This window comes from Mycteria americana, chromosome 2 (genome assembly GCF_035582795.1).
Source record: "Mycteria americana isolate JAX WOST 10 ecotype Jacksonville Zoo and Gardens chromosome 2, USCA_MyAme_1.0, whole genome shotgun sequence".
NCBI lineage: Eukaryota > Metazoa > Chordata > Aves > Ciconiiformes > Ciconiidae > Mycteria > Mycteria americana.
In genome coordinates, this window is record NC_134366.1 from 170,593,021 (window position 1) to 170,611,743 (window position 18,723).

The 18,723-nt window shown below is 37.5% G+C and overlaps 1 protein-coding gene across 4 annotated transcripts in view; it reads right to left on the reverse strand.

Moving 5' to 3' along the window:
• Nucleotides 1–18,723, reverse strand: part of TRAPPC9 (trafficking protein particle complex subunit 9) — a 547,093-nt gene that overhangs the window by 326,178 nt on the left and 202,192 nt on the right. For all 4 annotated transcript variants that reach the window (XM_075495328.1, XM_075495326.1, XM_075495327.1 and 1 more), the window contains one exon: nt 12,238–12,348. In XM_075495328.1, coding sequence (XP_075351443.1) covers nt 12,238–12,348 — 111 coding nt within the window. The remainder of the gene's footprint in view (nt 1–12,237; nt 12,349–18,723) is intronic.

Here is an 18,723-nt window from a genome sequence, read left to right on the forward strand (position 1 = left end):
TACAAGTCACCCTCTTTCCTGAGGGTACTCACTTACAATTCAACATATTAAATCTGGAATGTTTCCATAATGCTGGGAACTTTCATAGCCTGAAAGCGCTATATAAGACAAGGAGTAATTTAAAAAATGTATATATGGAGGTTTTAAACACACCTACCACACTAGATAGAAATCAAAGTACTACAGGATTCAGATTTAGAGTTCCTCTCCCTCAAGTTAGAGTCCTTCTGAGGGCCAGAAAATTAAACAACTCCAATGATCTTGTTTGAGAACTGCCTATTATTCTTTAAAAATCCAAAGCTAGAGCAGAATTCTTCATTTTTATTACAGCTGTCAACTGTAAGAAAACAAATTAGAAGCAGTATGTGTTTTCCAAAACTGAGCAAACATGCTTCAAGTGCTGCATTGTGGACTAAGAGCTAAGGGAGACCTAGCACGTTACCAAGCTAACATGGGTACAGCTCTCCTTTGGGAAGATCCAGCCAGCGAAAGAGTGGGCTGGAGTGGAGAGACAAAGTGGCCGAAGAGGACTTAACACCACCCCCATTCCCTGCCAAGATTATACACTTCTGTAGGGCAAATCATACATTGCATTCAAATTTATCAGAATATTGGAATTAGAACCTATAAATCCTTATTCCAAAGAAGGCTTCAACTTTTTGCCTATGATCCCGGTTAGTGTAGTGGCATCAGAAGAAAAAAGAAAACAAAGACTTCACTTCAAACCAACTTCTGGAGACACCTTTATAACTGCAAAATGAAAATGTCATAAAAGCAGGCTTTATATACCATAGCATTTACATAACATCTTCCAGTGATCTTTTCAGATCACTCTTGGTTTGGCTTTTGTTTCTAGTTAATGAAGGAAGAAGTAATTGGATGTCAAGCCTGAAGAATAAATTCAAGCTGCTGAAGCACTGATTTTAAATGACTGCTCTCTTTGAAGGAAAGACTCATAAAACAGCTATTTTAATTATACTTTTGATCATCTAAAATAAATTAATAGGAATTGGGTATTTTCATTTCCAACTTCAGGAAACCTATGCTGTACCATCATGATCTTTTACAGAACATCAGACAGCAGGCAGAAAGCCAAATCAGTGCAACATCAGAGTGTAACTTTAATAAATCCTTTGGCCATTACAGCAGATGTAACTGGCAGCCACTCAAGACAATCTTCTTTCATCCCATTAATGGAGTCACCATGTCACCACAGCCACAAAACACAGCAAGCGCTCCTAAATACAGAGTGCTATAGGCTAAATTAATCTATTTATCTACAGATATCGATCAAACTAGGTGTGACCTGGAGCTGTACCTATACCCAAATGCTCACTCTTTTACTGGCAGCATGAACAAAAATGCCCTGAAATGTGTTAGGTAGCTTTTTCCCCGAAAATAAAGATGATGGTTAACTGGGAAATGGACTAAAACTATTCAGTTATCTTCACCATTTGAACCTGCAACCTCTAAAGGTTCTACACATGCAGATACCCTTCACTCCCTATTTCCAAGTCTCCAAATACCGTATTAGAGCAATTTATCAGGAAAATAAATTCCACAGCGATTTTTCATCTGTTAGATGAACATACAAGGCGCCAGGTTTTAGGTATGAGTGAACAGAAAAAGTAATGGATCTAGTCAGACCTGTGAAGGAGGATTGTGCAAATACCCCCTACCTTCAATAACACACTACTTAAAGTAATATATGAGTGTGGATGCCAAGAGCCGTACAATAAGCTGGCACTATGCCATCCGTAACAGCAGAAAAATAAAGGAAGAAAGGCTAAGGAAAGGAATTCACCCTCTGGAGGGGGGGGGGGGGGGGAAGAATAGGACAAATGTTGGGAAGACAGAAAGAGTCTTAGAGGACAAAAAAAAGTGACAGAGGAACTAATTTATATGGGTACATGCCTATAACGCTGTCGGCTTTGAGAAGAAAGAGTGAGTTTACCAATGTGTAGGTAGATTTTCAAATCAACGAATATTTTAGGTTGGAAGGGACCTGTGGAGGTCATCTAGTTCAGACCCCTCACTTCAAAGTAGGGCTAACCTGGAAGCTGGCCACAAAGACTCATGTTTGCAGCACAGCAGCATGCAAGTGATACTTATTTTTTGCAACCCTGCTGCCATCCAGGCACACAGCATAGCACAGCACAGCTCCCTTCGCCTATCACGCCTTAGGCAGTGCCACATTCAACTAGATAAGAAAATACATGAAATAACTTCTGCAGTAACAATGTTTGCAGCCTACCTTGAATTTAGACCACAAAGCAAGTCTTACAGAAATTTGGGCCACACTTAACTGTATTAGTAGAGCTGCAGATAGGCACCTCCCTACTTGTCTGTGCTCATCTGTATGGCACCTCTTTTTTACCTTGCGGTTGTCTATCATCGTTTCACTTAGTATTCCTAGGTTTCTAACTTGGACTTTACTAAAAGAAGAGAGACAGCAACAGCCTATCTCAGGTGTGCTGACCACTGAGTAGGTTTGGGACAAAACACTAATTTTGACTAAGTTTCCATCTCACAGAAATACTGACAAACATCGGTAACAAAACCAATGTTGATTAATACTACTTACCTTTGTGCTTCAATGTTCGGAAAGTCCACTAGAAAAAAAATAAGACAAACCCCAAATTTTCCATGGAATCATTTCTTCCTGTGAATATTGGTATTTTTTATTTCATTCTAATGCGGGGACTAATGCCCAGTGAAAGGTTGATAACATTCACCTTCATTCTCCGCTTTTTGCCATCATCCATCAATGTTGAAACATGATTTGTCTAAAACCACAATACGAATCTATTGGCTTGAATATGTGTGAATTAAGGGCAAGCACAAGCCATTTCAACTATGACTTCCTTCAGGAAGCAGTATTTTTTCCTGTTTAGCTTGTTGCTCCATTGTTATCTAACAAAAGAAACATTTATGGATTTTCTTACATTTACTTTTTCTTCCACATATCTTACACAAAAATGAAAACCCCATTAAAAAGTATTAGCACTTCAGCCATTTTTTTTTAATAGGCCTGCACTTCGTCGAATGCTTCCACAAATGTGCCTAGCATCCAAAAGTTTCAATAACTAAATAATTTTTCCAAGTATTGAAGAAATGAAGGAAGTAAAATGTCTGGTTTTTTCTATGGAAAAAAAAAGCTCTTTTTTAAAATAACTTATAAATCTGAATTCTGAAATCATTACTCTGACATTTTCAAGAGAGAGCTTTTGAACCCTGCACTTCCTACAATCTGTGATCTACTTATGATCTAAGGGGAAAATGAAGATGATCATTTTGGATTTTGAGTCATTTATAGGTAATCTAAAACTAGGATAGCAAACTCGTACTATATCTGTGTGATATTTTGTATAAGGGCTAACCTATCCAGGCATGTTTATGCTGTACCCTATTAAACTTAATAAATCCTGTCAGAGACAATCTTGGCCTGCACTCACAAACCTCCTGTTTCCCAGCTGGATACACAAAATATTAGAAATAGTGCAAATTGGGTCTCCTGAGGTCAAGGTAATGTTCAAAGAGGCCAGAAAAATTGCCATGCAGGCTAGATCCAGTTGAGTTAGCCATGCCCCATTTAGAAAAACAGTCAAATTGCTTAGACCTACTTTTGAAGAAGTGGGAAGAAGAGGAAGATCTTCTGAGAAGTCATATAATACCAAACCAGTGTAGCATCCTCCAGTTCATCTAAGCAATACATTGAGGCTTTCAAATGAAGCTGGGGGAGGAGAGAAACACCTTACACAGACAAACCTGAGAAAAGGGGAAAGCCTCCATACCAGCAATTAGAGAAGGCAGGTTTATCTGTGTTCCAAATATGTGTCGTTTTGACAGAAACAGAAATGCTCAATTCAAATGCAAATCGTAGGAAAGAGATTCTCTTGCATATTGCCTATAGAAATATACCATAACTATATTTTCAGAACAAAAAGATGATCTTGTGCTGGGGAGGGAACAGAGGGAGGAATATGTATTTGTTGCTGTAACACTTACAAGGGCATTTGTTTTCCCATCATCAATTACAGGCCAGAACACTGGAAAAGGTCTTCCTGCTGGAAAGTGCGAAAATTGCAGGCAGGGCTTTAGCAACTCCGCTGAGGACATCTTAGAAGCAGCCAGGTTCTTTGCCTCCACTTCTCTGTGAGGGAGACTGCTGAACAATCTGCTGATGTCTGAGGCCTGGAAATCTTTTCATTTTTAGCCGTATTCATAGACAGGTCAAAGCTCAGTTTTTCTTGGTGTCCTCACCTCCCTTAACCTTTAAAAGAGAGCCCTTCTCTGCCCCTGACTTCACAGAATACATTAATAACCCCTTTTAAATTTTACTGCGCTTATCAAACCAAAGTCAATGTCTACGTTCTTTTCATCAGTTACCTGCATCTCCTACCATTTGATCTCCTCTTTCTTGTATACACGTGACCAGAACCGAATGTCATAATTCTCACTTGTTCCTCCCTAGTTCTATGTGTCTGTCCTGTTCTCAGATCACATTTGGTTTTTTGCAGTACACTCACACTGAGGGCTCGCAACCACCCTGCGATCGCTCATCGTGCCTTTGCAGCTTACCAAAGAATCAGAATCGTAGACGAGCCAAGGTTGGAAGGGACTTCAAAAGAGTGTCTGGACTAACTTTTCATGGGAAGCATGCCCCATTTCAGCGCAGGAATTCCTTGAGTGCTCTAACCATAAAGCAGTCCAAAAATGAAAATTCTTTTTCTTATTCCTTCATTGCTCTTTATTTTTTATTATTATGTTTATTATTTTCTTAGCCTATAATTTTTGCAGATTCTTCCTGTAAACATCTCCAATTTTTGCAAAGTGCTTTGAAATAAATATAAATATTAGAACTGGATCATACTATGGATCTGGCCAGTGCTAGATATATCACCCTTTCCTACCCAAACAAACATTTCCTTTCCAACTTCTTTCTTGAAAATAACTAATTATTCACCCAAAATTTTGTAGTATATTTAAAGATTGATTTGGCTATTAGTGAAAAAAGGCAAGCCTTAAAAAAATTAAATGTGTATTTAACAAATGTCAAGTAAAAGACAAAGTAAAAATGATTACCCTGAAAACAGCAGGTGATTTTCATGTTTTAGTTAATACATCCTTTGATATTTTTTAATTTTACTTCAAGGTATCTCAGAAACTTCGAGCTTGCTATGGATTTAACATGAAGACCCAGGGAAATTGCTGTGAAATTTTATTTTCTATCAATGACAGCATGCAAAGCCTTAGTCATAGCAGCTTTGCCTTTAAAACATAAACTGTAACAACAATGTAAGGAAAAAAATCATTAATCTCTCATACAGACAACATGCCCTGTCATAAACAAAAGCACAAATTAAACACTGACTTGGCAGCTATGAGAAATAACAATCATGATTTACTTACAAATGGACAATAAATTTATTAAGGGAACTTATGGTTTAAAAAGGGGCAGAATTTTTAATTCTCATACCCTTTGGAAGAGGACTTTTTTCAAAATGTTTTCAATATATATGTGCATTGTTAACTAATACTGCAGAAACTGCAGTATACCACATCACAGACTTCACAGCTCAATTAATCAACACATTTAAATAAAATAATTCAGCAGTAGTCAATGGCCCTCATTAATAGTATGCACACAATGGACTTTTAAAGAATTCTTTACTCTCCATGGATGAAAGAAACACCATACTATGTGATGGGAGGTATACAAATGAAAATAATAATGTTTCTTTAATTATTCTTGACTCATTAGAATTTAACCAAAAAAGTATTTAAAAATAGGTGAAGTCAATACACACAAGAGTTCACTTATCAAAACTGAGAAAAATAGCTATACTTCTGCTGACTTTAAAAAAAAAAAAAAAAAAAAAAAAAAAAAAAAACCAAAACAAAACCCCAACCCAAACAACTTACTACAGTGGATATGTATAAGTAAACTCACTCATTTAACCCTATAACCCTGCTGAAAGGCAGGAACTGCTGCCCCAGCACGAAGCTTGGCAGTTCTGAACTTCTGAGTGTTGGCTTTGCTACCGTAGTATTTCTTTAGCCTATTTTTTCTTATGCAATTCCCAATTTAAAAAAAAAAAATCCCTCATGTTATTTCACATCGGCATTCACGTGGATCACCAGTACTTGTCAGGACTTGTAAATTTTGCACAAAAGCCTCTGCCATTTGAATTACCGATAAAAGGATTTCCTCATTTATGATGGCCTGCACCAGTGATATACTTGTTCAGAAGCTTCAGGGCTACTTACTATCCTCAAGGAAATATAAAACTCAAAAAATTTTAGATTTCATTCCAGCATCTAGTGGAGAAGATATCCTCTCTGGCTGGGAAGATGCCTGAATGATTAGAGATCCTTCACAGCTCCTCCATGACTGACACCATTTGACCCTTTTTCTCCAGCCTGTTCTTACCCAGGTCCTGTTTGCTCTTCATTTCTTAACTCCTCCAGTCCTATTCCTGGGCAGTCCAAAGCTTTAATCCCTACGGTCCTCACACCAAGGCCAAAACTCTAATGTCTAGAAGTGTTATTATCTACAGCCACCAACTGTGGAGTCTCATATACATGGAAGACTTTAACAACTCGGTTGTGTTGCACCGCAAGGATAGATGAGAGGATTGATCTACTCAGACCATCACCGTGATAAATCTTCCACTGACGATGATGTTTGCCGTTCCCGAATGCCAGACACACCGTGCACAGAATAGAAATGTAAAGGCACTGCAGGGTATGTTGTACAAAATGAGATATCCTGGGGCACATAATGAGATAACACCTATTACCATAAATTATGAAGTGATTTACGCATAAATGAGGGTTGTCATGAAATTTAATTTTAATGGTTTGATAATCAAGTAAGAAACACAATAATTACCATACCTAAGTTTTTCAATAAATTAAAATCACTGCTAGTGGCAACACTTTTTTGTTAACATACATAATACAATTCCCCTCCCAGAGCTGTCTGCTATATTCTTCCATTTCAGAACAACCTGTTGAATGCCACATCACTGTGATAAACAAGTTCAGTTTTACTGCTGATTACATTAAAAACATTTCTACATTCATAGCAAAGCCCCTCCAACAGTGTGCAGTTGACTATTTCAAGAAACAGCTTTGCAGACAGGAGGTTCTGCTGGTCGAGCAAAATATCTGAAGGCTTTGAACTTTCCAATAGCATACTTGTTTCCCTCATCATCACATGAAGTATATTCAACCAGATCAATTAGCAAAACATGTTGACACCACAGTGTGGTGTATCAAACATCTTTTTTATTAACTGAAGATGTTGCCAATATATCAGCATCACTCACTGCAGCCAGAACTTCAGGAGAGTAACTTGCCTGACAACTTTTTGCCAGGATGCCAGTAGTCCAATGTATTTCCCCGTGTATGTTAAAGCTTAAAAAAACTCTTGTAGATGTAAAGCAGCAAAAAATAATTTGATTTTGCATTTAGCTTTGTAATGAAACCTAATTAAATTTTCAGGATTTCATCAAAGGACACTCCAAAACCCTTGCCCCTCTCTTCTCTGCAACGTGCCACCTCACAGGAGAGGGAGGGCAAATTTCCTTCCCTTTCCTTCTCTCCTCCAAATGACTCTTAGTTCTCTCTCCTCACCAGCACAATCTTCTGAGAAATAAAGGCCTCAAAGTAAAACATAACACTAATTGTCCCATAATGGGACACAAAAGAACATTTCAAATCATATGGAAACCAAAAAGGGGAGTATGAAGATCACTAAGTAACATCTTGGGATAAAGGAAAAAAATGAAAGGCTGATCCTTTCTATTTGTGTGTCTGCAGAAAATATAATGATAAAAGACAGAAAAAGGAGTGAACAAAATAATCACTGATCCCAAATTATCATTTCTTAATATAAAACAATGGGGAGCAAAGCATGTATTCCTCTATCCTAAAATACAGGGAAAAAAGAGTGATGCCTCTCAGAAACACTACTTACTTACATAACCAAGAACAGTTACAATGCACACACTAAATATTCCCAATCAATGGCTGAAAAATTACAGTAAATTGTAAGCGTAAGGTTTGCTGAAAGCTAAAATGATAATCTTTACTAGTCAGCAGAATAATCTTACTGTACAACAAGGCATATATTTTCCAGATAGTATTTTAACGGCCTAAAGGATGTCACTTTTCCTTAACAGTATAATACCATGTACTGGGTTTGCATGGCAAGGTTTTGGTACTGGGGGGGGCTACAGGGGTGGATTCTGTGAGAAGCTGCTAGAAGCTTCCCCCACGTCTGATAGAGCCAATGCCAGCCGGTTGCAAGACGGACCTGCCACTGGCCAAGGCCGAGCCCATCAGCGACGGTGGTAGCGCCTCTGGGATAACGTATTGAAGAAGGGGGGGAAAAAACCTGTGCAACTGCAGCTGAAGAGAGGAGTGAGAATATGTGAGAGAAACAACTCTGCAGACACCAAGGCCAGTGAAGAAGGAGGGGGAGGAGGTGCTCCAGGCACCGGAGCAGAGATTCCCCTGCAGCCCGTGGTGAAGACCATGGTGAGGCAGGCTGTCCCCCTGCAGCCCATGGAGGTTAATGGTGGAGCTGATATCCACCTGCAGCCCGTGGAGGACCCCATGCCAGAGCAGGTGGATGCCCAAAGGAGGCTGTGACCCCATGGAGAGCCCGTGCTGGAGCAGGGTCCTGGCAGGACCTGTGACCCTGTGGACAGAGGTGCCCACACTGGAGCAGGTTTGCTGGCAGGACTTGTGACCCCGTGGGGGACCCACGCTGGAGCAGCCTGTTCCTGAAGGACTGCACCCCATGGAAGGGACCCACGCTGGAGTAGTTCATGAAGAACTGCAGCCTGTGGGAAGGACTCACGTTGGAGAAGTTCATGGAGAACTGTCTCCCATGGGAGTGAACCCATGCTGGAGCAGGGAAGAGTGTGAGGAGTCCTCCCCCTGAAGAGGAAGGAGTGGCAGAGACAACGTGTGATGAACTGACCACAACCTCCATTCTCTGTCCCCCTGCGCCGCTGGCGGGGAGGAGGTAGAGAAAATCGGGAGTGAAGTTGAGCCCAGGAAGAAGGGAGGGGTGGGGGGCAGGTGTTTTAAGATTTAGTTTTTCTTTCTCATTATCCTACTCTGATTTGATTGGTAATAAATTATACTAATTTCCCCAAGTCAAGTCTGTTTTGCCTGTGACGGTAATGGCTGTGTGATCTTTCTGTCATTGTCTTGACCCACGAGCCTTTCATTATATTTTCTCTCCCTTGTCCAGCTGAGGAGGGGAGTGATAGAGCAGCTTTGGTGGGCACCTGGCCTCCAGCCAGGGTCAACCCACCACACCATTTTTTCATACTGCGTGCAGTGTTATTGCCACAGCTATTATTTCCCTATCTCTAAGTTAATTGAAGCAAACTTCACTTCAGACCTTAAAGTAAAAAGGGCGTGTAATATTCTATGCATTTGATCCATTTTACATAAACACAAAGAAGCCAGAGAACAGGAGGGGGCTGGAATGCACCAAGTAATACGGATACTGTAGGATGGATACCAGGGACTGCCCTGCACGGATTCAGCAAGATTTGGCAGTGCCAGTACTGCTCTGCTGCTGATCCCAGACTTTTTTTGGCATTTCTGCTTCCATCTCCTACACCCTCCCCATTTGCAGCTTCATAGTCAATTGTGGACCTTAGTTATAAATCAAATCTGTTATGGAGTTATGGTGCTTTAATAAGTGTAGCATTCAGAGCCTTCCATCGCCATTCTTCATTTTACATAAAAGCAATGGAAGAATCCTCTGCAAATTCCCTCTCACCAGGCACAGGAGGGCAAAACTTATATTCTACAGCGACGGCTCCATAATATAGAGAAGAGAAGCAACGCATCAGAGACTTCAAGTTATTTTACTTTCCAAACATACAAAGTGAGAAGCAAAGAGGCAAGCAGTAAGCAGGATGCAGCATTAGCCTTCTGTAGGTCTGTAGGCAGAGAATATGAAAACACATAGACTCTCCAGCAATAACAACAGGAACGAAGAAAACAATTTCCTCCTATCTACACTTTGTCAGGACAGGAGATTTCAAAATGATGGTGATGAATGGAGGGAGAGTAAATTACAAAAGGAAGCAAGAGTGACCAAAGCTGGCAAAAAAGTTATAATTTAAATGAAAGTGGAATGAGGAAAACATTAAGAATGAGGACGGAATCAAGAAGGCACAGGGAAGGGGAAAAAAAACCCTGAACTTGACTGAAAGCCTCTCTTTAAATATTAATCAGATATTAACAAAAAGTCAATGTCCAAAGATAAGAAAAAAATATAAAAGGAGAATCTAAGAGTAGGCTTTGTTGAAATGTACTGTGTATCTGGACTGAACACACTTGGTTCAAATGCAAACTCCTGAGAATAATTGCCCTATGTTTAAAAAGAAAGATCTAGAACCATTGATCAAAAAAAAGGGGGCAGCTTTCTGATTTTTTTTTTTGTGTGTGTGTAAGATTAACAAAAGCACTTTGTTTTTTATGGAGGAGGAGGACTATGCTAATTTTAAGGCCCAGTGTATGTTCCACCTAAGTTTCTGTAGCAGATCCATCACAATAAAAATTAAAACTCTAAGCAGCATAGGAGCTATATACACATTGTTACAGTTAAAAGCACTCATCTTTCAAGAAATAGATAACAAATGAGTTTAGAACTGACAGAAAACTCAGTGCAATTTCTAAACAAGGGTAAAACAATAAAATATTTTGCAGTAAGAATAAAAATCACTATCCTTAAAAGGTTTAAATACTTGCAACAAATACACAATCTGCCTTGATAAATGCCTGTTTCAAAAGACTTACTGAAAGGGTTTATATCCATTACAATATAATGATTTAAGGATACTTAAACTTAAATTCTTAAATCCATAGGAAAATAAAAGTAATTCAATCAAGGAGATGCAAAGTAATTTTAAAACCTTATTTGTAGCATTGTTTCTATTTTTTACATATTGTCCCAAAAGTTGGGAGTGAAAAATTTCAAGAGTTTACCAACTACAAAAATGATGGGAAATAGGCAAGAGGCATAAAAACAAAATTACAAAACAGTACGGATAAGAACATTAACATTTTGGTGAGTATTTAGACTGCTTTTAAAAAAAGAAAACAACCCAAGTCTTTCTAAACAAAAGGAACAAGCACTGTCTGTTACTGATATTTTGTCCATTCCTTGATAAAGTAAAATTGAGAAAATTCAGCCTTGGTTTGAGTCAAAGTATTTTCTCATGGTTGTGCTTTTGGAGTCATTAAGGCAAAAAGCATTCCAAATTCACTGCTATTGTTACATATTCTATACTTCTTTTTGATAATTGCATGCCTTGCAATTGATGTGTTTTTACTTTGAACTTAATATTCAGACTGAGATTTGAAGACATTAAAGTATCTCTCTTTAAACAAGTTTAGCAATTGCATGATTTAAGACTGCAGCACAACTCTCCCAAAGAAGATAACTGTGCAGATAGCCCATGACCACATGGAAACATCTCCCTTTTCACAGTTTCATCTTTTTAAGATGAAAATGGTGTCACCTAGATGTAATGATCATCTGAAGGAGATAAACCAAGCAACCTAGGGTACAGCCAGCAGTAGGAATCCCAGGTAGATATATTATGGCAAATAATGGTTATAGTTTGCTACAAAATGATCTTTACATCACCATAGTAGGGTTGTAAGAACCAATACACATAACAGCCTACTTAATCTAGGATATTTTTTCCACAGAGATTGTGATTGCTTTTTCTTCAATTCTGTTTTTCTTTCCTGCAGTTTTCTTGCTACAAAAACTGATGAAATGGCTGGGAAACTACATAAGGAAAAGACTATTTGAAACCGGGAAAGGATAACGAACTAGTGAGATGAGGTTTTAACATCAGAACTACGTTCAGAGCACATGAAAATTATATTAAAAGATTCTACAAAAACGAGTTAAACAAGATGGGTCAATGCTATATCCATCTGTACACCTCAGAACCAACTATTTTGTATTTTGTTATTTTCAGTACTACTAGATTCATAGCCACAATAAATTCACACAAGATATTGCTAGACCTCAGTGACGCACCTTAAAGAAAGTAAAACTCTTATATTCTTTGACATGTGTACAATGTTTAAAAAGAAAAATAGGCCCCAAATATCATCAATGGCATATAAATAAATAAATATTAGGGTTAAAAACAGGGCCCTTTTAATACTGAAAGCACTTACCGTTGACATTCCCCAGCATGCAGAATTAAATCTTCATTATTCCTAGCACTGATGGTCAACTCATGTTCTGTAGAATTGAAGACATCAAGAAGTAGATGGCATTGCCGGGTGCTGTTCAGATGGGGGGAAAAAAGAAAAGTACAGTATCAATAACCTGCCACAGAATTATTATACACATATCAGAATTAATATTTATACATAAATAACTTTTTTTAATAAGTAGATTTTTTTTTTTTTTTTAGTAAAACTAGACAGAAGCATATATCCTAAAGAGAAGAAGTTCCATGACAATTACAACCTGCACAGTATTAAGCATTATCACCTGTATATATTCTCACTCTGCAGCTTTCAGATTCACTACTATGGAAAAAGCCACACATTTTTTTCAGTTCTTTGAGCATTCACATGAAACAGTTTTATTATTTCAAATTACCTTGACATTATCTTTTTAAGAAACAAATTTACAAGCAAAAATTTAAATCCTTGCCCAGTGTCAGGGAGCAATTCCATTTAGTACAATAGCTGGTTTGTCTACAGACCAAAGCAAGCTGGCAACTAGAGTACTTTTCCATTACACCAACTACTCGGCGAGAGACAACTCTGTCCCTTCTGCAAGAAAGGCAAACATAGGCACCTCTCACAGAAAACCTTGTATTTGTCAGCTACTATCCTTCAAATCCAAATTTCCCTAGAAGCATTCAGTATAAATATACCAACTGCATTTCTGGTAACCTTCGGAAGATTACTGAGAAAGCTACAGAGAAGAAACTTTGTTGTAAGTTTCTATTCTTATTTATAAACTTTTCTTCCTTGTGAAACTAAGCACAAATAGCAGCATTGAGTGATTATAATGTAATACACATGGAAAAATATCAGAACTAGATACCAAAGTGCCAAATACAATCATACAGCTGCAATAATGTTTCATCAGCCTGCTCTGAAATTCAAAACTTCCTAAGTAGGTACTTAGCAACAGAGAAATATCCCAGCCTTAAGCATCACTACAATTTAGGTTTAGCTGTCAATGACTTTGAAGTTTAAATGCACATATAACAAAATTAGGTGACTTATGGTGAATTACAGTATAAAGTAGTATAGCCGTTCTACAAAGATTACGGATCATCTCATCCCATATAATTGCTATCAGAATCAATAAGTAGGGAAAAGTAATTTGTATTCGGTGTCAGAAGTAGAACCCAGCAGCAGCATTAATTTGAGAGAGTTCACCCGAAATCAGAAGCTCCCCAAAAGGGAAGAAAGAGGAATATGTTGGTAAGGTGAGAGTCATCAGAGCCATCCGACAAACAACGTGCATATTCAAACTAAGTAAGATACAGCTGTGTGTCTCAGGCACCCACGTATATTTATCCTATTGCATAATAATTTACAATTAAACTCAAACACCAGCCATTCCAAAGGCAATTAAACTCAAGAGGTGCAAGAGTTTAAGAACTGCTCTTCTACTTTGGAAACAGGTTCTCTGGTTCATAATACAACTCTCTTCTGAAAATCAAGAGATATCATTTTTCAGAGCGTATACAGGAGGAACTGTGTTGCTACTTTGCAAACCCTTGAGATGGGAACACTCTTAGGACAAGCACGGGAGGTTAAGGTTCAGGTCACAAAAGTGATAGCAATGTCACATGCAATCAGGCTCTAAACGACAAGCAAGCACTGCTTGGGGACAGTAGCATGTCTCATAGCAAAAGTAAAAAGCAAAAGTGGGGGTGGAGGCTTTTTTAATATATATTTTAAGGGTTTTCAATCTCTTTGGGTAAAACCTCAATCAATACTGAATATAGAGAAGAATGCATGAAGGTAGCTGAGTGCCTGAAGCAAACATGTCAAAACTCAAGAATTTAGAACAAATAAGCAGTTATAGCTCTTATTAGAAATTTCCTTCCTTAACAGCTCACAAGAAAGAAATAACTGGAAGGGCAGTATTCAAGTCAGTAGCTATCCTGTCACCAGTAAAGAACGAAAAAGAGAGAATAAAAAAAGAGCCTGGCTCCATCTCATCGTTGGGACCCATCGAGAGACTTCTAATGCAGATTGAGTTTACAAAATTCAACATGGAAGGAACTTTGTATTTATCCCACAGCAAAACCAAACAATTGTCTGAAGTAACATTCAAGCCTTGTGCAACACCTTTTGGTAGCAGAACCAAAGTTTTGTAAATAACACAATTCATGCCATAAATATAAAGGACCTATACAAGCAGCAACACTTCAGGACTAAACACCATCACTAATACTAAAAATTCCCAAATCTGAACTCTTGGACTATGCAGTGAAAATTATTCATCATCATGACATTTTTTTTCATCCTCTTCAAACAGTACACAAAATAGATAGGTAGGGGAAATAATTCTTTCCTTGTCAATTTGAAGTTAATTCTCCAGGGAAATATTTAATTAGTAAAAATCAAAGTTATAGAATTATTACAGTACTTTGAAAACTTAGAAGAATAAGATACAGGTATAAAAAGATGGAAGGTAACATTAAGACTGTAGAAAAAGATAGCATTAGATGTTCAGAGTAAATACAGGACTGTATCAAAGAGACTACTAGAGCAATGAAAAACAAACACAATTAAATGTTACAAAAATATTTTAATTAAAACAGCAATCTTCAAATACTGGAAGCTGTATGCAAGCAAGGAAACCACAACAAAGCATAAGCTCTGGAAAATTAGAGGTAACACCATAATAAACTTAAAAAGGAAAAAAGAAACCCTCAAGTTGTTAGAGAGCAATTTGCTAAAGATCTGAAAACTAGCATGAGTTTTTTATTTTTGTTAACATGCCACAATCAGTCGTACTGTCTAGAACCGATGATGCTGAGTTATGATCTGGGTGAAAGTGAAAGTTCCAGGATAACAAAGAATTAGCAAGAAAGCCAAATTAACTATTTATATCAATTTTCACTACCGGTGAACTTAGAGAAGGCAGTCTTTTGTGAGACAGGAATTAAAGAATCTATCTCAAGGTGTCAGTAAATGAGATTTGAGAGGCAAATCATAATCATGCAAGTGTGATAAAGGAACTCTAATAAGACTTTGCTGAACTACCACATATAAGTCCAGTCAGCAATCTGTTGCTTAAACTAAGCTCTGTATCAGAGAAATGTCCAATGTCATATTGTTTTAAGGATTTTAAGGCAATAGAGTAAATCTTAGACCATTAACCTTGGCCTCCGTACTAGCTAAATTAATTTTAAAAAGTATGTAAGCTTTTAGAAACTTAAAACACTCAAAATAATAAATGGATCTAAAGATGATTAAATTATACACTATAATGACCTACTGAAATTTTTGGCTGAGAAATACCAGTCATAAGCCACTGTTTCCTGGAACTGGGAAAGATCATCCCACACTTACCCAATTTCTTCTTACTTTTTCAAACGATCTACTACCATCTAATAGTTTACCTTAAATGTTTAGTGGACTGGGGGGGAGGTACAGGGTGAGTTACCGGGGAAAAAATCCACTTTGAGTGGATTTGGAGTCCTCTAAGTCTAGTTAAGTAGATGTTAGTTACCATTCATCCCAGAGAAGGCAGAGAACTCCATCTTCAATGTTTCACACAACATGCAGGGTCATCAGTGGCTTCCTAGTCTTTTTAGAGGTTTTGGGTCATTTTGCTGTTACTAGCTCCTTTTTAAAGTTTGGGTCAAAGACAGCTAAAATAAGTCAGTTTGTGTTTGGGTGGGTTTGGTTTTGTGGTTTTTTTTTTCCTCCAGAACATCTATTGAAGTAGCATGGTATCATCACATATTAACACACACAAAATTAAACCATCATCTAATTTTATTCTATATACTTATGGACTTATAAGCATTTAAGAAAACTATGAATTAGTACAGAGTTTCCCGTTTCTGCAAAACCCAAATAATCTACTCTTCATGGATTATTCTGGAAGATACAGGACAGAAATACACTATTGCACCACAAAAATCTCAACTCCCATATATCCACATTCCTATCTCCTCATCATCCTACGCCCCCCAAACTACCCACAGCTTTCTCACCCGTCCATCAACCACAGTGGGCAACGCAATGTTTTTGGCTGACCCTGAGCTCATCCATGCCAACTGGCGCAGGGAACAGAGCAGGTAACTGCTGAGCCCCTGCTTCTGCCTTTCCTCACTGGGACATAAATTAGGATATCTCTTCTCTGTCCAGGTACCAATCTGCAGGAATATATTTAACTTTTCCCTGAAGCTGGCTGAAATCAGTCAAAATTTACCTAGGGGAGAGGGGGAAACAGTTAAAGTGATCATATAAATGTCATTTCCCTAGGAAATAATATCTAAAATTATACAGAAAAATACAGCAGACACCACAAACACAACATCTGTCTTTTCTGAACAGAACGATATACAAATTATTGCATTATGTTAAAAGTCCAAATTAAATGAAGATGAATTAAAGCTGTGTTGGACTGTATATAGATGCTAGGATAAAGAACAAAAGTTCTTGAAAGGGTTGTACTCTTCTTTCTGTCATTTTGACTGCTAATGGAAAGGAAATAAGCTTGGGTCAAACATACAGTTTCAGAGCCTAAGTGGAAGAATACTAAAAATCACAACATGCAAACATTTTCCATTTCAATGATCTTCCTTATTTGTCCATGATGTTTCCTTTAGAAAAATCTACCATAAATTTCATGTTCAAGATTTTCTTTTAGAAGTAACACAAAAGTCTATACATCAGAAGTTTGTACGGGTAAAAACTAGAATTACAAGGAAACATTTTCAGTTGATTGATTTATAATCTGAAGGTCTCAGAATAACATGCAAATTTAAGTCAAGACTCATTTCAAACAATAAAAACTAAGAATTCTTCATTTTTTATTGAAAACTGAGTTAATTCAACAGTGTCTTGAAGATTTATTGTATAAATTAATTTCTGTTATCCTCTGTTGCAGAATTCAGGATATAACACAAACAAAAGTTAGCGACATGATGAATCATGCTGTATTTTTAAAATCTTACAATGCCAGTTATGATTCCAAAAACAGTCACAAAATTGGGGCCATGGGAACTTAAGGCAAGAGACAATTACACTGTGATCGAGAAATTTCTTTCAGGGGTATTGCGATCACTATTGCAATCCACTCTGAAATGACAGCAGAGGATATTCTTCAGTAACATTTAACACACTATTAAAAACCAGATGCAGCTGCCATGCTCTAATGACAGCTCACTTCAGTGAATAATCTTATTGCAGTTCTGTTTCTAGCTTAGTTTTAAAGCCAGTTTAAACAAGAAACGCTCAGGGGGGTTTGGCAAGTTATCTACATCCTGACTCAGCTCAGTTTCCCCATCAACTGAAATCATGGAGTGTTTTCACATCCACGCTTTTGTTTGCTTCTTTTCTGTTTTCTTTAAACAGGCATCCCTACGCAAAACGAGACATCAGAAAGTGAAGAGAAGCATTGGCAATGAGGGCAGGCAGTGGCGTCCCAGATGACAACCCCGTTCTCCAAGATCCACTGACAAACACAAAGAGCAACAGAGCAAAACAAGGATCTAGAGCACCTTTGTTGGTGCTACTGTGTTTTCAATACAGTTTCTTTAATTCAATTTCATTTTTATTAAATTCCCTAAAAATGAAGCTTTCGAGACTAACTTTAGATGATTAAGTCAGATTATCCATCTTACTGTTAAAAAGTCTTCTCACATATTCCAAGAACTGTCCTCATCTGACTTCTCCCAGTTGTAAACCTTTTCAATTATGCTAAATATTCCCAGCACATCTATAAATATTTGCAGATTTATGTTCTCATGTCTTCATGTGCCAAACTGTACATATTTAACATTTTGATCTCAAAAATCAATTCTCTCAATCTGTAAGCTACTTTTTGCTGCTCTTCCGTGAACCCACTGCAACATTATACCATTAGCAGAGTTTAAGGTTAGCAAGATGATTTAACTATTGGATGTAACCTCCCACGTGTCATGGTTTCCCACTCAGTAGAATCTATATTGAGCTCAGAAGTGTGTGTATAGACAAAGAATATATTCTAGAAAGACATCCAGTACTGAGAACATTAAAAAATGGTTATTAAATCAATTCCTTGACAGATTTTTCCAACAGTTATTAAGTCTAATTGATCAAAATGAGAGCTTTATTTGTAGTTGAATTTGCCCGGTTTCCATTTTGACTATTTTTCATTAACAAAACAGTGAATTTAACACTATTTATTTTCTCCATGTAGAAACATCCATTCATTTTAAACAGGTCATATCTTAGCCTTCCTCCAAAGTAAACAGATCGCTCTTCAAGCACCCAACCAAAAGAGTCCTTCTCCACCTTTCAAGCTCTATGACATTTGAACACTGAAATATTGAGAAACAGAAGACTAGAAACAGCTGCCTGTCAGTAGGTAGCTGATTCTCATTCTGAATGGAGCAAATGTGAACATTTAGTTTAAAAACTCAACTACAAAAACCCAAGAAATGTTTCTGAAAATACTACAGAACT